A 22,163-nucleotide genomic window follows, 5' to 3' on the forward strand; every position below is an offset into this window, starting at 1 on the left:
TTTTTAGGTCTAGTGCTACGATACAATTATATATGGTATGCTTACCAAATCAGAACATGACACAAAGTTTGGAGAGGTGAATAACTTAACAGTTTGACTAAAACATGATTCAATAATATGACAGGTTCAAAAATCTAATATGGTGAAAATTAATATGGATACAAAATAGTAGCAAGAAATAAATTTCAAAAGTTCAATACATATAGCGTTATGTTTAAGTCAAGTTGTTTGACAAAGATCTATATTTTTTACTATACTGCAAACTCAATATATTTAAGAGATATAATGTAGTAGTAAAAAAAATTAATCTCAGGATAACATCTAGTAATAAGAAGGTGACAGTTCTAATCATATTCTACTTTGGTAAAACTACATTTGAGGTATTTTAACCAGTTCTGTTTACAATAGTTTAAGAAGGATATTGACAAGTTGGAGAACTTTCAGAAAAAGGCAATGAGGGTCATGAATTATCTTGAAGACATGCCATAAAAGGATAATTTGAATGATGTGTAAAATTTTAGCCTGCAGTGGGAAAGCATATCAGAGGGACACGATAATTGTTTCCAAGTATGTTAAGGGGTCTTATATTTAAAACGGATTGGGTTAGTCCAGTTTATCCTCAAAGAAAAGAACAAAAAACAATAAAGGAGAATTGCAAAGAAATAAATTAAGATTGATGGGAACATACCCCTGCTTTATGGTGATTGGCAGAAGTTGTAGGGTATACCTTGGACTAGTAAGAAGATCCATTTTAACTCTAACATGCTGTAATTCTATAATTCTGAGCTCGAATTTTTCATATTTTCAAAATCTCTTACTATTTAAAAAATCATTTATACCCAGTCCTCAATCCCATGCCATTGTTCAAAGTCCTGAGGTTCCATTCATCTCTATTTAGAAGGAACAATAATTTTAAATAAAGAAAATACTCACCCTGTAGCAATGGATTATATAGTCTCTTTATTCACAGAGCTCTGGCAGAGAAATGTTTTTCTATGAAGATTAATATTAGCCTGTCATAGAGTCTTCAAATTCTTTAGAAATGATGAAGATTAGGACCCAGAATTCAGTTTTTCATATGCTATGAAAATTTATTTGATTTGAAAATGATTATTTTTAGTTTCAACTATATCCAGAGTTTCCTCTTATGAAAAGGGAAAGAAACAGAGTTCATCAGAGTCAAAAGAGCTCTTGATGTTGTATATTAAGGCTTTTATGACTATTATAAGGCATTTATAAGATTCCTGGGACCTCATTAGTAAAACACAAACACAGGTTTCCACAGAGATTCATCTCATAAGGGATTCCCCTTTTCTGGAAAGAAGTCATCATTATTTTCCTCTACTCTTAATTCTTTCACTTTTATTTACTTTTAATGTATACAATAAAATACGATTTCTGTATAATGTATAGAAATTCTGGTATTTCTGGTCCTTGGGATGAATTTATTTATTTGAGTTGGGATTTAATCCCAACTTGGTGTCATGTGAGATATAATACTCCACTTGGTTGAGGAAGCCTGAACTCATGGGTCATGGTAGTTGAGGAAGTTTGGCAACTGAAAATCTTAATTGTTCGTGGGAAGGATAAGTAGAGGTAGAGGAAGTATGAAGATCAGTTGCTGAAATTACTAGAGAAGAAATAAATTGATTTGGAAGTCCATAGTTGACAGCAATAAGATCTCAATTAGGAATATATCAACTTCTGATCCTGTATATTAGAGGGTATGTGAGAAAGCATTTAAAACTTTGAAAAGCATGCCAAAAATTCTCATGTTGTCAGGTGAATGCTTGATTTTAGAAAACACTAGACCATGGGTGAAATATGAAAAGAATAATTTAGTATAAATAGAGTCGATTAATAATAGAGAAGAGTTCTATAGTGTACAAAGGAAAGGTATAAACTGTAATAACTTAAGAGTTAGATTAACAGCACTACTTCATTAGCTGTAAATATATTTACTGATCTTTTGTAGGTAACGCATGGGTCTGCTGTGTAGGCAATGTGTTTGGATAACCTTGTTCCTTCAGATGTGCCACAGTAGATAAGTGTGGTTGTTAAAGTGCCTTGGTATACCCTGGGGTATAAATCAGGTGTTTTTGGTAAGCAAAAGAGCAAGTGAGATGAATGGCAAATTTTGCAACCAAAAATATGCCTCTTGAATATCAGGATCTGAGACAAAGCTCTGGCATTCTTGGGCTGCTATACATCTCAGTAATCTTGTTATCCCTAATTAGATAAAATATTGTTAGACATATAGACCTAAATGATTAGAGAAAATTTCTTATAACAGAAATTTCTTGTAAGACTGTCATAGAGATTATGTTATGAAAACATTATTCTAATCACAGCACCAAAAGTTTATTTTCATAGGGCTCACAGATTCTCCAGAATTCTTGATTCCTTTTTCTACTGTTCTGGGTAAATTATGTGATTACTGATAAATTAAAAAATTACTTACTTACTCTAATTAGTCTTTAGCTATCATTTTGTGAAGCTAAGTTTTGACTGCTTGTAAGTCACTAAACTTTGGAGATTATAAGATTTCTTGTCCTAAAGGTTATTCAACTTAAGGAATATCACAAAGCTACTCCCTTTCCTATCATGCCAAGTCTTTCAATCCTTTCCATCAAAAGGATCAAAAAGGTGTTTCTCCCCTTAAAGCCTAAGGACTTTTACTTATCCTGACTCTGGCTGATCCTAAGACCTTCAGGGAGCTAGCCTGGACTTAACAACTTAGTTATATTTTTATGTCATTCTCTTAGTTTATCTTATACCAGTACCTTCTGGTTATGTATATTCCTTCTAGCTATATATTAGTGATACAATTATTAAACATTATAGTATCATTTCCCCATGGATGTATGTAAACAGTTTAGTTGTATTGAATCCATTGTTTTTCTTGCCCTTTTAAAAAATCTGTTTATGCTTTTCTTGGGTCTAAATATTGGAGGTCAAATTTTTAATTCAGTTTTGGGCTTCTCCTTATGAAAGCTTGAAATACAGTTTTGTTGAATGACCATTGATAGAGGGCTGAAACTATTGAGTTGATGCACTGAGGTCCGGACAGCCGAGCACTTGAGGTTAACTACCAATTGGACAATACTCTACGGGCATATGCTTGGAAAATGGTCCTTCCCACTATCCTGTGCTGGCTTAATGAGTGGTGTATACAGAAGACTGTAGGAGGGACTAGGGGGTGGAGTAAGACGAGCCAGAGTCACACTTGGGCCATAGATGAGGGAGAAGGCAGTTGCGGAGATTCTGCTTCCATCCTGTTCAATCCTTCATCTAAAGACCAACAATAAAGATGAAGGACTTTTGCTTATCTTGACTCCGGCTGATTCTGGGGTGTCCTGGGTGCTAGCACGGTCGTCACAACTGGTATTTTCTCCTGATCTGAAAGTTCTGGAATTTGCCTACATGTTTCTTGAAGTCATTATTTTGGGATCTCGTTCCTGAAATGATCAGTGTATTCTTTTAACTCCTTTTTTGTCTTCTACTTTCAGGACATCAGGGCAGTTTTCTTTGATAATTTTTTGGACAGATTCTCCTTTTGACTATGGCTTTCAGGTAGTCTGATGATTCTGATGTTGTCTTCCAATTCTAGAACATCAGGGCAGTTTTCCTTGACAATTTCTTGAAATATGATGTGTAGGTTCTTTGTTTGATTATGGCTTTTAGGTATTTCCATAATTTTAAAATTATTTCCCCTAGGAAAGGGATCCACCTGTGTAAAAATGTTTGTGGCAGCCCTTTTTGTAGTGGCTAGAAATTGGAAACGGAGTGGGTGTCCATCAGTTGGGGAATGACTGAATAAGCTATGGTATATGAAGGTTATGAAATATTATTATTCTATAAGAAATGATCAGCAGGGTTATTTCACAGAGGCTTGGAGAGACATGAACTAAGATGAAGTGAAGTGAGTAGAACCAAGAGATCATTGTATGTGGCAACAGCAAGTCCAATTCTGATGGACATGGCTTTTTTTCCAATAATGAGATGATTCAGACCAGTTCCAATGGTCTTGTGATGAAGAGGTCATCTAAAGAGAGGTCTTACTACTATCCTTGCCTGCACTCTGGTCTGTGAGCAAACACAAGCACACTTTTTTTTGCCCTTGAACTGAAGAGATTGTCTGCTCCATTGTAGTTTCTAGCTCTAGTGTGCTGAGGCTCCTCTTTGCTGTGGACTGCCATGCAGGACTGTGGATCTGAGTATAGATAAAGCAACAATGTTCTGCTTTGGTGCTAGTGAAATTTGTTTTTGATGAGCTTTATCATTTGTGGGCTGAGAGCTCCAGAAGCAGCTTTTGTTGTTGCTGATTCACTGGTTCCTAAGGCCAGCTCCTGATTTGCAGCTGTGCTGGCTCAGCCTGCTCCTAGGGCCAGCTCCTGGTTTACTCAGGCCAGGACTGTGCTGGCTAAGCCTGTGCTGGACTGCTGCAACAGATCTTTTTTGCTCACCTTTTACGTTGTCTTATGTATGAAAATTTTTTTATTCCATCTTTTTTTGTCAGTTGTGTTGCTCTGGAATTTGAATTATAGTCATTATTTAAAGGGATTTGGAGGGATTTGGGGGGAGAGCTCAGATAAATCCCTATCTTTATTCTGCTTCCTTGGCTCCTTCTCCAGGCTCCTCTGCTTTTGTTAAGGTATGTGGGGTCATGGTATTGGAATTCACCTCCACCACCATGGGGCTCAAGATTTCTCACTGATTTGCTGAGGTGGGGCTTGCTGCTGGCTGGCTGGGGAGTTTCCTGTCTTGGACTTCTCTCCCCATTCCTTATTCAAGTCAGAAGGACCCTTCTCAGGGATCCTTCAAGTTTCCTGGCCTAAAAGATTGTTTCATCCTATCTATTTGCTGGTTCAGCAACCCCAGAATCTGTGTTGGGATTCTATTTTATGGTTGACCAGAAATGAATATGAGAGAGTTTCCACCCTTATTCCACAATCTTTGCCCCTACTACTATACTCACCAGATGTATGCTAGTTCCTTTTTCTCACACACAGGCTGTGCCACAGCCCAGGATGTGCCTGGCTCAGTGAAAGGTCCTTCGATTTTTTTCCTACTCTGCCATTAGATCCTCACACAGTCTGGAAGATGAAAATATCTGAAGCTGAAGCTGCTTTTCTATTCAGTTGCCTCCAGAACTTATTGTTTGTTGATTCTGTAGAGTCTGTCCTAGAGGTGTTTGCATTTCACTCAGGCATCACCTCTGCCCCTGGAGATTGTTTTTCTTTCTTGATATCTCCTCAAATTGTCAAAGGAAGACAGTTGCTTTACCCTTTGTTGATTTTTGCTGCTCTGAGATGATATTCTGTCTTTTTATTTTCGTGGAGGAAATTTGGAAAGCCAAAAGTTTTTTTCCCCCATTCTGCTATCTTCTCAGATAATTATAATATTGGAAGGAATATTCTTTTCTTTCTTTCCTTTTTTGGGGTTGAGTTGCCCAGGGTTACATAGCTAGGAACTGTTAAATGTCTGAGGCCAGACTTGAATTCAGGTCCTCCTGATTTCAGGGCTGGTGCTCTATCTACTGTGCCACCAAACTGCCCCTGGAGGAGCATTCAATTCAAATGCATTCGGGTTTTTCCTTTGCAAGTCACAGGACTGAGAAAGAAAACTACTATCATCACTTGTTCATGGGAAAGAATATTATTGTTTGTCCTTCCTTCTCAAGGAGGACCACAATATCAGGGAGGTGATGCCATGACATATAAGTGAATTGGATGTTAGGGAGAACTGTGCAAGGTTCCCTGCCTTAGTTTTCCCTTCAGAGCCATCTGAGTCCAGTGGCCAGATATAGATCGACAACTGGAGATGACTCTGGATGAAATGGGAGACCTTGACCTTTTTAAGCTAAGGCCTTTAACAGGTTTCTGTTTGACTGAAGCCACACTGTTCAGTGATTAAGTTTAGGTAGCAACTGAGATAAAGAATCCTTTCTAGATCTCCCCATCCCAAATATAAATAAATATTTAATTTGGGAGGGAAAGACCCTTGGGATTTCTGGCCAAAGCAGAAATGACTGTCATTTACAATCAATACGAGTCAATCTGGACCCAAACAAAGACCAAATCGTGGTTGATCACTTATTGGTGGCCACTGAGAATCAGGATGACTAGAGGTGGCCCCAATGCAGAGGGAAGCCTTGGCTTTTTTAAGCTAAAGTCTTTAACAAGTTTCTGATAGACTGATACAACTCCCAATCAGTGATTAAGACTAGATTATAAATGAAGAGAGAATGGCTTCTTTTAATTAGTCAAATGCATACCCATATTCCCACCTCCACACCCATTTATATATCTATCTATATCTATATTTACAAATAGATATTGATCTCTACATCTATATATAAATCTGAGAGGAGAAAGCCATCAGAGTTTCTGGTCATTACTATTTATAGTTAGTCAAGAATGATGCACTATACTTGATGCTTATTGAAAGGCAGGTATAAATACCTAATTTCAGAGATGGTTCTTAGTAAGACTGATGGGAGTTGTCTGCCTGGAGGTATCCATGTTTACAAGGGTAAATCAGATCGTGGCTCCCTTTAGACAGAGTAAGGTGGGCTTCACCTGATGAGGTTTGGTGCAGGGCAGAGAATTGTGGGAACTCCTTCTAGTTGGTGCAGATCCTTTGTCAAAGAATTTATGAACCCAAAAAGTTAGACTGGCAAAAAGAAGTTTATTGGCACTTAGAAGTCGGCCTTTGCTAGGAAGACTGACTTCCTTTGTGGCAAGGTCTTGGCAGAGAGAGAAATAAATTTCCTAGCAGAGAAATCTCCTAGCAAAGAAATCCCAACAGAGAAGTAAAGAGGGGTTCAATCATGTTAGGGAAATGGAGTCTGGCACTGAGAAGAGACTGGCTTCTCAGTGGGCAGAGAGTCCTAGAAAAGTGCTTGGGCCTCTGCAAGGAGTGAGTTAAAGGAAACCTGTTATATGATAGCTCTTGGTGGGGCTGTCCCAGCCTGAGCTGATCAGATCAGTATTTCTCAATTGAATAAGGATTTAGAATTTCAAAAAGACCAATGGGAGTTGATTTGCCCTTGAATAATATTCAACTATTCAAGAAGTGTTGCTTCTGTCATATTGGGACGATGGGCCCTCTCTCTAGACTCCTCAGAGCCTGGGAGATCCTGAACTCTCAGATAAAAAAGGGGATGCAATTTAATTTTCTTAAAGGGAACACAGCTTCAGTAAAGGGAACAGTTTTTCTCCCACTTCACTCCATCCCACTAGAGTTAGACTTAGTGAACAAACTGGATCTTCTCTGATTAAGCCAGAGAAGAAAACCATGTTTTTTTTTTTAAGAAGAATATAGCTGTGTGTCAAGGGAAGGTTGGAGTTTTATCCAGGTATGTATTCACAGTGGGAACTCAGAGAGTGTTTGGGACAACATAAGCTTATCTATAATCATTTATGCCTAGAAGGTCAAACCATTGTTTGTAATTTTGAAACAAATGCTTTTTATATTTGGAAAGGAGTTATTTTGCCAGGAGCAACATATGTCTTACAGTTATATTCACAAATAATATAGGGGCTTTAGGAATTTAATTAATAGTACTTTTTGTGAGAGGGTGCCATAGGCTTTACATAAGACAAAGCAGAATGGTCACAACTGGAATTTGGTGACAAGCAAAAGGGGATAGTAAAAATTTACACATTAAAGAACCAATCACAGAAAGGAAGGATATATGTCAAGTCAAATCATAAAGTGATCAACAAACACTAGAGGTAAAGCTGATATTTCAAATTGGAATTTTGTAAACATATAAAGTAGTGAGTAAGGAGAAGTAATAAACCTGAGTCAGAAATTTTGACTTCTCAGTTAATTAACTAAATTATTATTGTCTCAACTATACTCTTCATGCTCTAGCTAGTGATGTAACTAGCTATCTTAAGAAAATGGCAGTCATAGAACAAATAGATAAAAACGAACCATACCATACCACAATATGAAGGATAAAAGCAAAATAAGGTGTTTTTCTGAATACAAAGAATAAATCACCTTCTGAGACAAAATTGATCATAGCACAAATATCTTTTAACTTTTTAAGTGAAAAACAGTTTTTTTCTACTTGTAGTGTTAACCTGAGGCAACAATCCTTTGAATGACAAAAGGCTAATTAAGGAATGGGAGCCAAGGAGGTGGTTTCACCAAAAGAAAAAAGAGAAAATAAAACAATTTGAAAGATGATTAATTCTTCAGAACTGTTTAAACATGGAAAACATACAAATTTAACCTTTAAGTCATATAGATAAATATGCCTCTCTGCTCTCCTAAATAATGTTAGTCACAGGAAAATAACATTTTAGTTTAAGCTATACTTCTGATGACTATCCCTTAATGGGGAGCTATTTGACTCCCTTTCCACCAAATGCCAGTTTCTCAAAGACTACATATAATGAATTGCAAATAAACCCGAGCAGATAGAAAACAGAAATCAGGAAGATTATACAGATGAAAATATGTCAGACAGAGTAACTCCTCCTAATGGGGGCAAAATATCTGAGCTCAACCAAAAGAACCCTAGATTTCACTCAAGGGACTTACAATCACTAACATTTCTAGTGGGGTACTCTGGGGATGGGAACATAATTGAGCTGCCAGTTCTTCTTTATATTAGTTTCTTCCTAGAATGTTTGCTTACCTTTAGGGAATCATTCCTGAAGAGAATGTAGAATCAGATGACTCTTGGAGCTGGAAATCAAAAGAACCAGGTCTCTTATCTTTTAAGCTCTTGCCAACTTTGCCATGCTAACTTCTCCTAGCAACTCCCTCCCCCTCAAAATTAAAACTTGAATAGTCATTTTCTATGATTAAACTCACTTGTACTCAATATTTCAATTTATTTTAAGAAACTCTAAGTTCCTATGCAGTATAAGGTTCTGTGAATCTGAAGATAAAAATGAATAACTGAGTCAGTAAAAATTATTTATTAAATGCACGGTATAGGTGATGCTCTGTGCACATATATCTGTTGTTGCTGTTTAGCCATTTGTCAGTCCAACCCTTTGTAATCCCACTTTCCCTTTTCTTGACAGAAAATCACTATCTTTTCCCCAGAATCACATAGCTAGTAAATATCTGAGACTAGATTTGATCTCAGGTTTTCTTATTCAATTGAGAAATACTGATCTGATCAGCTCAGGCTGTCCCAGTCCCCCACCAAGATCTAGGCCAGGCACTCAGTCTATTGTGCCAACTAGTTTCTTCATAGATATACATACATACATATATTACATGACTATGTTTACATAACACATATACATATGCACATATCTATATATGTATTCATCTACCTAAACCTGTTGGACATTTCTCCCTACAATTGCCTGAGATATTTCTTTCTTTATATTATGTATCAATGTATCTTCTATCTATCTATCTATCCATGTATCTACCTATCTATCCTTCTATATCTTAGGCAGTAAAGGAGAACTTTGAAGAAATGGCATAATTTGAAAGTTTTATCCATTTGCAAAACCAAACCAAACAGTTATCCTTGTTTGAAAATCTATCTACATGCATAGTTGCAATTCAAGATAAATTATTTTTTTCTCAAAGAATAGGAAATTAACTCAAAGATGCATTTGAAGTGTAAAGTATGGCAAGGGATAACAGAATTTCAAGGACTTTAAAATGAGAATCAAACAGTTGTAAATAACTAGAAAAAATGGATTTAGTAGTTTCCTATATTCTCAGAACCAATAGCTTTCTCTACTCTTCTGTAAGGAGCCATCACCAATTGTCTTGGCTCTTATTTTTGCCATTGGACTTCAATGACTCTGGAGGAGATAATGAAACTGGAAATTTGGTAGCTCTGCCTCACTTAAATCCAATTCATGGACAAATCCAGACATCACCCTTGTAATGTCATTGGTTTTCTTCCAGAACAAGGGGACAAAAGATAATCTCTAATAAAGTTTAATCTATGGTTTGGAATCTAGTTTATTAAGAATAATATTATATTTAATTTCTAGTAAAACTATAAATTTGGGGCAGCTATGTGGCACAGTGGATAGAGTACCACCCTGAAGTCAGGAGGCCCTGAGTTCAAATCTGGCCTCAGAGACTTAACCCTTCCTACCTGTGTGACCCTGGGCAAGTCACTTCACCCCAATTGCTTCCGCAAAACAAAAAACCAAAATAAAAAAAAAAAGCACTATAAATTTGAGCATCAAATTTATGCTCCTTTGTCATGACAGATATTTTCCCAGATTAATTTTTTCCTTAAAGTATCATAATACTCTATAATGTTCTGGTTAGCTTTCTGGAGGTCTCGGGAACAGCCTCAGCAGAATAATAACCAAGGGAATGGTCAGGAATAAAGTCCAAAGTCTTTATTGTCTCCTTCAGTCTCTTAGTCTGAACCAGTCTCTCCCAAAGTGCAAGAGGCAGGAGAGCCACCAAGAGGCTGATCAAAGATGGAATCTCTGTGGCTGACTTTGTCCTCAGTTTAAATAACCTATTACAAGTAGATCATCATAGGTGTTAATCTTGTAGAATAGGTGTCCACTTGTAGAACTATACTAAGTACTAAGTACGTGTAAACTAGGGAATCATTATCTTAATTCCACTGAATTAACACCTTGTTTTAGGATTAAATCAATCATACTGAACTAGAGAACTATTAATCGTCATGCTAAAACTAGATAATCATTGTCTTATCAATTCCACTGAGTTAACACTCAGAATGGAAGTAGAATTAAATCAATCACACTGAGCCTTAAATATATTTCTGCAGAGTTCCAGCCCTTTACAATACTCTATTATAATTGCAATCACTTATCATAATTTGTTAAAGTACTATCTACATTGCCAATTTGGTAATAGAGCCCTTCACTACAGAGTGATTGCATTCATCTAGTCAACAGACAATGTCAAATTATTTACAGAGCTATTAAAAATACAATTTCAAAATGCAACAAGCTTTGGAGACATCGTTTGCTCTCCTCAGATGCAGAGGAGGTGGGGAAAGAAGTGGAGACTATATTTTTGAGTTTGTCCTCTATTCTTCTGAGTGGTAAAGTCAGTTTCTACTCTTCTGTCTTACTCCTGAAAATGCAGATTGTCAGACCAAAAGCTCAGGTTGTAGTCCTAAAAGCTACTAATGTACCTTCCTACTACAGTTCCTTAAATATTGAATATCCTCTTATTCTTGAAGCAGTGAATTCTGAGTCAGAAACTGCTTCGGGAATATGAGACTGTGGCAAATGCAAAGCATATGATAAATGCAGCAATAGTTGGATAGGACAGAGATGTGTGTTTTGTACAAAGAAGAAATGGTTGAATAAGAACAGGAGCAATCAGGTTCTCATTATCAAGGAAAGGAGTTTGGAAGAATTAATTAAAAGAATAGACCATTCTCTCTTGGGTCTGTATCCCAAAGAAATCATAGAAAAGAAAAAAAAGGACCTACATGTGCAAAAATGTTTGTGGCAGCTCTTTCCAGGGAACTGGAAACTGAGTGCATGTTCATCAGTTGGAGAATGGCTGAATAAGTTATGGTATATGAATGTTATGGAATATAATTGTTTTGTAAGAAATGATCAGCAAGATGATTTAAAAAAGGCTTGGAGAGGCTTATGCAAACAGATGCTAAATGAAGTGACTTAAATGAAATGACAAAAGAACATTATACACAGCAACAAGAAGATTATGTGATGATGAATTGTGATAGACTTAGCTCTTTTCAAGAATGAGGTGATTCAGGCCAATTCCAATAACCTTGTGATGAAGAGAGCCATCTGCATCTACAAAGAGAACTAAGGGTCCTGAATGTGTATCCTAACATAATATTTTCATCTTTATTTTTGTTGTTGTTTGCTTGGATTTTTTCCCCTCTCATTTTTTCCACTTCCCCTGTCAGGAAGAAGCCCATCTAGCTATTTTCAGGCATAACCAATTCCCTGACTACCCTTTTGTATAGAGTGATTGTGAGGATGTAATTCTTTATAATTTCCCTTGTCTATCCATCAGACTCTGGGTATCTTTAAACAATCTTTGAGCTATTTATTAGCTTATCTTTTAAATAGGTCTGAAACCTTATCTGTCAGCTATTCTCTCTGATCTGACTTTTCTTGTGCAGAATGCTAAATGTAGAAATATGCTTAGAAGAATTGCACATATTTAAACTATGTTGGATTATTTGCTATCTTGGGGAGGTGGGAAGTGGGGAGGGAGGAAGAAAAATATGAAACACAAGGTTTTGCAAGAGTGAATGTTGAAAACTATTTTTGCATGTTTTTTTGAAAAATAAAAGAAATTATAAAAATAAAATTTAAAAAGGAATTGTTACAGCCATAACCCCAACCCCCCAGGAAAACTGAGTTTGAGAACTTTAAATGACCCAGCAATCCCAAACTCCTTTTTGTGCACCTAAAAGACCTTTGTTTCCTTCTGTCCTGCATAATTATTGCAGGGAAAATCTCGCTGAAGACTGCAGTCTTCCTGTCCTGTCTTTAATGTATTCCCTTAACAAATAGTTGCAAATATGTCAGATAAGAAAGCAAGCTAACCTGTCTGCTGGTTTTCTGTCAACTGTTTAAAGGTCCTATTGATGAGGTGAGAGAATTAAGGGCAAGAGATCCCCTCTCATAGATGGAGCAGATTCCTTGTGAAAGAATTAAAAAACCTGAAGTTTGTAGAAAAGGGGATTTATTTACACTAAGAAGACAGCTTTCTTAGTGAGCAGGGTCCTGTTAAGATTACTGTAAAAATGGATTTACACTGAGAAGAAAATATCTTCACCAGTGGGCTAAGTCCAGAAATGCAAATAGCTCCTGATTAGAAATTAGCAAAGATTCAGGGTTCTGAATCATCTTTTATTGAGGCTTTATTGGGGTTTGACCAGCCCCCCTACTCCAGCTGGGAGCAATTTTGAGGGACTAATCCCCAATAGAGTGTGGTGATTATGCCCTTGGCAGAGATTTCCAATTCAATGAGATTACTTATTTGGGAAGGAGAAAGGTGTGCCCCTTAGGGGATTTGAAACTCAGGGACACCCTTCCTCCCAAAAGTTTCTTTCCAACTCTTCTCCCCACAAATATTAAAGGGGACACAGTTTCCATCATTTTCCCCAACAAAAGATCTCAGTTTACATCACAATGTCCTTTAGTTTGGAGCCATATGATTTGGATACTGATCCCATGTGGCCAAAGTTGACTTTAATAAATTTTCCATTTAAAAAGTAATATTTCTCATCTCATCTCTATATTTTGGCACAACAGAATATGCCATGATGCCTGGGTATGTCACTGACTTGAAGGTTAGCTACATAGAGGAGTTTAGCAGACGAACCAGAGATAATAAGGAAAAAGACACCATTAAAGGGAAGCTCTATGATGTAGGAGAAAGTTTTTCACAGTAGGCTTGGCCCTAAAAAGGACTTAGCAAAGACCTTCATGGGGAAACATCTTTTATAGGGAAAATACAACCTTGGGGATTCTCAGGGAAGGAGGGGAAGTGCCAAGAAAGAATTTGGTAGCTCAGAGGGAGGGATCAAGGAGGAGTTGGATAGAATATGTTTCAGATCAGGTTCCAGATCTGTCTAAAAGATATGCTAATCAATATCTCAAGGGTTCAATTCCCTTCTTTTTCCAGTAATTATTTGGAGATGCTTGCTGATGTTTAGGTATTTTAGTATCTAGGATTTCTTCAATTTTTATTTTCACAAATGGACTGGCTGTTTAAAGGGCTGCTGCATCATTGACTTCTACTGATAATCCTGTGGTTCTCTGTGCTTAAGATCATAGGTTAGAGGGTCCCCATAAATATGCTTTCCACTAACATTCAACCTGAGACTAACACTTATGTTAATAGAGGGTTGAGTGGATAATGTCAATGAAAGGCAAATGTAAGGAATACATGTCCCAAAGGCAATTTATTCTTTTTGAACTTCAAAACCTGGAAATCTTCTCTGTGACCCAATTCTTTATTATCAGGACTACCTATTCTTTAGTCTACATGCAGCTTCTTTCTTTCCTTCCAGGTGTTCTGTTACTCAAAGCCCCTTCTTCCTTTGTCTGACTGCTTCTTTGGGTCTATCTGGACTATGTATATCTCACCTCCCTGAAAAAAAAATATTTCTTATTGGTCTAGTAACTTTATTTCAAAATCACATGGCTGATTGAGAGTAGGAAATAAAAATCTTTTTTTTTTTTTTTTTTTTTTTTGAGCAGCTAAATGGCAATATGGATAGAATACCAGCCCTGAAGTCAGGAGGACCTGAGTTCAAATCTGGATGAATCACTTAACATTTAATACTTCCTAGCTGTGTGACCCTGGACAAGTCACTTATCCTCATTGCCTCAGCAAAAAAAAAATCCTTTTTCCTTCATCCCATGAATGATTCTTTTTCTGGCATTGTAATTCTTCTCTACTAATGGATCATGCTGACAACATACAAATCAAGAGCAGTTAAAGCAATTAGATTTATGGACATAGCCAAAGAAATCCAGAATTAAAAAAAAAGAGAATAGACATTTTATTTTATAAGACAGAGTAAGCTTTGGAACCAACTTTTCCCTTATTTAGACAGAGATAATGGGGAAAAAATGGAGACTGTATTTAATAATCTTGTACTTGTTCTGCCCATTGGAATGTTATTTCTCTACTATTCCTCTACTAGCTGGTGAAAGGAAAGGAAATTGCAAGGCATGCGGGTGCAAAAGCATGCCCACAGGTCACTTGCATACAAGACCCACATTGTCTGTCCAAAGGCTTCTGGACCTCAGGGTTCCTCTCTCTAGTATGTTATCTCCTGTCACAAATTTCTTTCCATTTCAAGTCCTCATGGAATGTTCTGCTCTTCTCTCACCTACTTATTTCCCCTCATCACTGCTGTCACACACAATGATTCTCAGATGCAGCCTCATGGACACTCTGCTCTCTATATAGTTATTTTTAAAAATAAAATTTTATTGAAACCCTTTCTTTTTATTTCACCAAAATTTCTGTAAATATTCCTTCCTTTCAAGAATTCTCCCATTTAACAAATGTTATTTAAAATTTTGAAATAAAGAAAAAAGTGAGAAGAAAGATAATCAGCAAAACCAATTAATACATAGGAAAAAAAATTGAAAATATCTTCAATTTTTCCAGATCTGTTATATTGTCAGCTTTAAAACTGCCAGTGAGACAACAATTTGTCCACAATGCATCATCATATGGCTGCTATTGTCTTTGAATCTGAGATGGTCTCCATTCTTCCCAAAACAGAAAGAAAAATATTGTGTGACTGGAACAATATCTGTCAGAAATATTTCTCCCTACCTACGAAATCATCTTAGAAGCTAATAATATAACGTAGGATCACATTGATATGGGGTGGAGAGGACATATTCTTATATTCTTAATATCTTATTTTTTAATGTTTAAGGTTGTAATTGTGTTTTCCTTCTTTCAGTTTCTTTGCCTTGATGAAAACATAATGTTTTGGAGAAGATAAAAGACTAAGAATTAAGAGATTTTGGTTTAAGTTGTGATTTTGCTATTGACATGTTTGACTTTGAGGAAATAATTTATTATATTTTGTGTATTTTTTTGAATTGAAAAACAAGCGGGTGGGAATTGCAAACCTTTAAATCCTTTTCTGATCCCAATATGTTCTATATCATTGATGCAAAACTTGAAGATTTTTTGTGGGTTGTAGCAATCATTGCTCCCAGAGGAATATCCAGGAAAACCACATTTCCATGCATCTTTTTAAAGTAGAAGAGACATTTCTTTCAGTATAAGGAGCTGGTCTATCCATAGATTAATTGCACAGCTACTTTACTGATCTGAATTTCAAAACAGAGGGGTAATAGTGGATCAAATGTAGGAAGAGAGATCCAACCTACACAGGTTTGAGATAAGTCACCAAAGCACCTCTGAGTTAGGTTTTTAATTAATTCTATATGTGGGACAGACATCCTGATTTGTACAAAGATATCTCTTGTTCTTGCACTCTCCCCTTCATGCTTCATGTCCCAGCATCCACTAAATCCATTAATCCATTATTCTGTTTTTTTCTTCATTGACTAGATTATTCTTTCTATCAATTTCTTTAGGGCAATTTTGACATCTTTATTTCTCAAACTATAAATGAGGGGATTTAGCATGGGAACAATGATAGTGTAAAAGATAGAGGACACTTTTCCTTGATCCATGGAGCTGACTGAAGATGGCTGCAGATACATGAATGCAAGGGAGCCATAGAAAACACTAACTGCTGCAATATGGGAGCTACAGGTGTTGAATGCTTTTAATCTTCCTCTAATGGATTGAATTTTTAAAATGCTAGCAATGATGAAAATATAAGAGCAAATAATAGTCATGGCAGGGAAAATAATATTTAACATACTGAAGGCCAGAGCTACTACTTCATTGACATAGGTACTAGAACAAGACAGCTTCCAGACTGGAAGGAGATCACAGAAGTAATGATTAACCTTATTTTCCTTACAGAAGAGCAGTCTAAGCAAGCAGCCTGTATGAGAAGTGGCCCCAACAAAGCCTAAAACATACACCCCACTCACCAACCAGGAGCACACTTGATAAGTCATCTTAAGACTATAATGAAGAGGATGACATATAGCCACATAGCGGTCATATGCCATGACAACCAACATGTGACATTCAGCAATTCCAAAAAAGGCAAAAAAATAGAATTGAGTCATGCATTCAGGATAGGATATGATATTCTTCTCTGATAAAAAGTTTAGCATCATTTTGGGAGTGATGACAGTTGACTGACAGAAATCAATGAAGGACAAACTACAGAGAAAATAGTACATGGGAGTATGAAGATGAGAACTTAGTGTAATCAATATGATCATGCCCAGGTTCCCCACCACAGTGACCAAATAGATATTCAGGAATAGGAATAACAGAGGCAACTGGAGCTCTGGGTCATCTGTCAGCCCTATAAGGATGAATTCAGTCACTAGTGAATAATTTCCTTTCTCCATTCCTTTTGATTGTAGAGTAACAGGAAGCAAGATTCTGTAAATATGGAAAGAAAAAAAAGCAATCCATCCACAAAGGGAGTATTATAATTGTTACCAATTTCATCAAGGAGTACAGACAAAAGAGTACATTTTTAGTATACATTAATTTAATCTTTTTGTCTCTGTTTTCTTATAGAGCTACTGATCATCAGCTTCACAGTCACATCATTCCTGTAAAAGAAAATGTTGTAAAGACCTCTTCATGATTTTTTCGCAATAATAATTATTTTTATTCTTTCAGCCATTCATACTTTCAAAGTCTTTTCTTCCCAATATGTAATGTATGCAAAGAGTTTTGAATTGGGTATTTCAAGTTCAAAAGTCTTAGAAAATATTTAGGCTCTGAGTTCTCACAATAGTAAGCATATAAGAGATAGAACTTGAAATTAATTCTCACTTGATGCTAATTCCAGAAGTTTTTCTATTGAGTTTTAAGTAATGCCTTTAAACAATTGTTAAAACTGCTTTAGTGGTAAGAAAGACAATGATGATACCATCCAAGTCCTGACTTTTGAACTTTTCAAAAACTACTGTTGGAGCTTGTCAATTATTCTCTGTCTATTCTTTCATGATATAGATGTCTATTTTTTTTTCATGATAATGAAAAGCGTCTTAGAGAAGCAAGTTGTTACTAAAGGCAAACAATTAAAAAGCCATTAGCTGAGAAGGAAATCTCTATGGGAAGAGTTCTTGGGGGCTTGAGACTGTTTTTGCTAGAACAGCATATTACCATGAATGGCCAACCAGGAAGTTGCTGTAAAATAATGTATTTAAATGTAGGCAAATTAGTTGATAGAAACATAATAGGAAAATAATGAAGTGATGTAGATTGGACACAATTGCATTTGGTGGGCTCACAAAGAAAAGTTATTAAGAATTGAATGTTATCTTGAAATGAGGTCTCTAGCTGAGTGCATCAGAAATTCTTTTTAGGTCTAGTATTATTAACAACTGTGGATAAAATCATATATAGCATGCTTACCAAATCAGAACATGACAGAAAGTTTGGCGAGGTGAATAACTTAACAATTTGACTAAAACATGATTCAATAATATGACAGGCTTAAAAATCTAATATGGTGAAAATTAATATGGATACAAAATAGTAGCAAGAAATAAATTTCAAAAGTTCAATACATATAGCATTATGTTTAAGTCAATTTGTTTGATAAAGATCTATATTTTTTACTATACTGCAAAATCAATATATTTAAGAAATATAATGTGGCAGTAAAATAAAGGATTCAATCTCAGAATAACATCCAATAATAAGGAGGTGATAGTTCTATCATATTCTACTTTGGTAAAACTACATTTGAGGTATTTTAACCAGTTCTGTTTACAATAGTTTAATAAGGACATTGACAAGTTGGATAACTTTCAGAAAAAGGTCATGAATTATCTTGAAGACATGCCATAAAAGGATAATTTAAATGACTTGTAAAATTTTAGCTTGCAGTGGGAAAGCATATCAGGGGAACATGATAATTGTTTCCAAGTATGTTATGGGGTCTTATCCTCAAAGTTTATCCTCAAATAACAGAACAAAAAAAAAAGGAGAACTGCAAAGAAATAAATTTAGGATTATGGGAAGAGTAAGCCTCTACCAAATTCCTGGATACTAAAAGATTCCCCCTCAAAGCAGATCTTCAAGTGGAGGCACGAGTACTACCATTGCTATAGGGTGATTGGAGAAAGTTATAGGGTATACCTTGGACTAGTCAGGAGATCCATTTTAACTCTAAAATGCTGTAATTCTATAATTCTGAGCTGGAATTTTTCATATCTTCAAAATCTCTTACTATTTTAAAAAGCATTTATACTTAGTCTTGAAACCACATGCCTTTGTTCAATGATGCATAGAACAGAATATGGAGATGACTTTTCTTTTTTCAAAGTCCTGAGGTTCCATTTATCTCTATTTAGAAGGAAGAATAATTTCAAATTAAGAAAATACTCACCCTGTAGCAATGGATCATAGAGCCCCTTTACTCACACAGCTCTGGCAGAGAAATGTCTTCTATTAAGGTTGATATTGGCCAGTCATAGAGGCTTCCAATCCTTTAGTAATGATAAAGATTAGGACCCAGAACTCAGTTTTTCATATGCTCTGAGAATTTATTTGATTTAAATATAATCATTCCTAATTTCAACTTTATCCAGAGTATCCTCTTTTGTAAAGGGAAAGAAACAGTGTTCATCAGAGTCAAAACAGCTCTTGATGTATATTAAGGCCTTTATAAGATTCCTGGGACCTCATTAGTAAAACATAGACAGAAGTTTCCACAGAGATTCATCTCATAAGGGATTCCCCTTTTCTGGAAAGCAGTCATTATTATTTTCCTCTACCTCTTAATTCTTTCAATTTTATTTATTTTTAATGTTCACAATAAAATATTATTTCTGTGTAATGTATAGAAATTCTGGTATTTCTGGTACTTGGAATGAATTTACTTGAGTTGGGATTTGAAAATCTCAGTGTCAAATTTGAGATATAAATACTCCAGTTGGTTGAGGAAGCCTGAACTTATGGGTCATGGTAGTTAAGGAAGTTTGGCAATTGAAAATCTTAATTGTTCATGGGAAGGAGAAGTAAAGGTAGAAGAGGCAAGAAAATCAGTTGCTGAAATTACTAGAGAAGAAATAAATTGATTTGGAAGTCCATAGGGTCTGCTGTGTAAGCAGTGTGTTTGGATAACCTTGTTCCTTCAGATGTGCCACAGTAGATAAATGTGGTTGTTAAAGTGCCTTGGTATACCCTGGGGTATAAATCAGTTTTTTTGTAAGCAAAAGAGCATGAATGGCAAATTTTGCAACTAAAAATGTGCCTTTTGAATATCAGTATTCAAGACAAAGCTCTGGTGTTCTTGGGCTAGTATACATCTCAGTATTCTTGCTATCTCTTAACTAGATTAAAAAGATTGTTAGACATAGACCCAAAGGATTAGAGAAAATTTCTTATAACAGAAATTTCTTGTAAGAGTCATAGAGATTATGTTATGAAAACATTATTCTAATCACAGCACCAAAAGTTTATTTTCATAGGGCTCACAGATTCTCTAGAATTCTGGGTTCCTTTTTCTACTGTTCTGGTAAATTATGTGATTACTGATGAATTAAAAAATAATTACTTACTCCAATTAGTCTTTAGCTATCATTTTGTGAAGCTAAGTTTTGACTGCTTGTAAGTCACCAAATTATGGAGAAGTTACAAGATTTCTTGTCCTAAAGGTTATACAACTTAAAAAATGTCACAAAAGTACTCCCTTTCCTATCATGTCCGGTCTTTCAATCCTCTCCATCAAAAAGATCAAAAAGGTGTTTCAATCTCTGTCATCTCCTTTCCCATATTTTTCACTCCCTCCAATTAAATTATCTGGGAGGTCATTGTTCTTGGCTACCAAGAATCTTAGATCAGATTTGTTTCTGTACCACATGTATTGCTAAATAAACAGTTATTTGGGTGTAATCACATGGAAAGACTTTTTTAGAGATTCGTGCTTCTTGGTGAGGATACCCAGAGGGATAGCTGTAGAAAGCCAATAGACACACTCTATGGAAGTTCCATTTGGCCTGACAACAGGGAAAACTTCCCATTTGGAAAGGGATGATTTAAAATAGAACTATAAAATTGTATTAAGAATGGTTGTTCCTGATCTGGCCCCAAAAAGGGACTTTTACTTTCTGCAAATAAAAGGCTTGGAGATTGCTTTTAAAAATCTGTAGTTACTGATATTTTGATTAAACTTTCAGTGGGATATAAGAAGAAAGAATTTTGAGGGCATGTACACTATGTGTCTGTGTTATCACATTATCTGCATTTTGTGTCTTGGTAAATCAAACTAATTTCTTGCTGTAATCTGATTAGCCAAAGGAAAAATAGCTCAAAAAAGAAAACTATTCTGAAGAACTCTTTCTTTCTCTGAAGAGTCTCTCTGTCTCTGTCTCTCTGTCTCTCTCTGTATGTCTCTGTCTTTCTTGTCTCTCTCTCTCACTCTCTCTTTCCCTCTTTTTCTCTTTCTGTCTGTTTCTCTCTCCATCTCTCTCTCTCTCTCTCTCTCTCTCTCTCTCTCTCTCTCTCTCTCTCTCCCTCCTCCCCATCTTTCTTCCTCCTCTCTTTTTCTCCTTTTTCTAATTCTAAATAAATTGGAGAGGTAGACAACTGACACAGATAAGAAACAAGGAGATTTTTGTTCTCAGACTTCGGGAATTAATGATACTGCTAACCAATTAGAAACTAAATTTGTGACAGTAATTACTGTGAATTTCCAAACTGTGAATTGAATGTTTCTATAAATGCTGAAATATTTCAACAAGTTTGAGATACCACTCTCTAGAATTCATTTTAAGGGAAAAAAAGAAAACTCTGAAAGTTACATGCAAAGAGTCCTCAGACTTTTTATCATTCTTTCTCTGAAGAGTGATGTATTTATTCTTTTATTGAAAGTAAGGAATGTGATTTCATTGATTGGAGTTTAAATTTATCTGGTACTTAAGAACTCAGGAAGCAACTTTAAAGCAAGTAAAATTTAATATGGAAGGCTATTTTGTGTTTCTCTTGCACATTTTTTTTTCTGAAAACCTAATTGTTTATGTAAACCAAGAGCAAAATCACTAAGAGGTATTGAGGGTAGACCATGCATTTGTAAACTTTTAAGAACTTTAAAGGCAACAATATTGCAACCAATAAAAACTTTCATGTAACATAATTTGGAAATATATTTGACTGAATTTATGTTACTCGACTGGCAATGTTTAGTTGCATCTCTTAAATACAAGATATTATATCTGTTTCTGTGTTTCCTAATTATTTTCTTATATTGTAAAATTTGTGAAACCATTGTATCTGAAATGCTGTTGGGACAAACATTTCCCTTTTAATCTGAAAGCTGTTAAATTATGAATTGTTAAAAGAATGTGATAAAATGTTTGAAAGTTATTAAATATTTAATGGAGTATATTTGCTTTTATAATAATAATTTCCTATTGGAAGAAAGGCAGCACAGAAATCTTAAGTTATTCTTATCTGTGAGGTTCCTTAAGACCTTCTACTTGGAATAGGTCTACCTTGCTGACAACTGTGATAAAATTGTGAAGTACTGAAATTTGAAAAATTAGGACCTCTCTCCCAGTCAAAGTGAGGAAATTTACAAGTTTGCTTAC

General features: G+C 35.6%; 1 protein-coding gene across 2 annotated transcripts; it reads right to left on the minus strand.

Annotated features, from left to right (window-relative positions):
* Nucleotides 1-16,031: 16,031 nt before the first annotated feature.
* On the minus strand, nt 16,032-21,765 carry LOC100930511 (olfactory receptor 150-like). Of its 2 annotated transcripts, XM_023499523.2 has the most exons (2): nt 21,747-21,765; nt 16,032-16,951 (listed from the first exon to the last, which is right to left on the minus strand). In XM_023499523.2, exons 1-2 carry the CDS (start codon nt 21,763-21,765, stop codon nt 16,032-16,034), a joined length of 939 nt encoding a protein of 312 aa, XP_023355291.2. The 2 variants fall into 2 exon arrangements, with proteins under 2 accessions (XP_023355291.2, XP_003764388.2); XM_003764340.2 differs by lacking the exon at nt 21,747-21,765 and having other exon boundaries at nt 16,032-16,961.
* Between the last annotated feature and the right edge of the window lie 398 nt (nt 21,766-22,163).

This window comes from Sarcophilus harrisii, chromosome 3, assembly GCF_902635505.1.
Source record: "Sarcophilus harrisii chromosome 3, mSarHar1.11, whole genome shotgun sequence".
In the NCBI taxonomy this organism is placed as follows: Eukaryota; Metazoa; Chordata; class Mammalia; order Dasyuromorphia; family Dasyuridae; genus Sarcophilus; species Sarcophilus harrisii.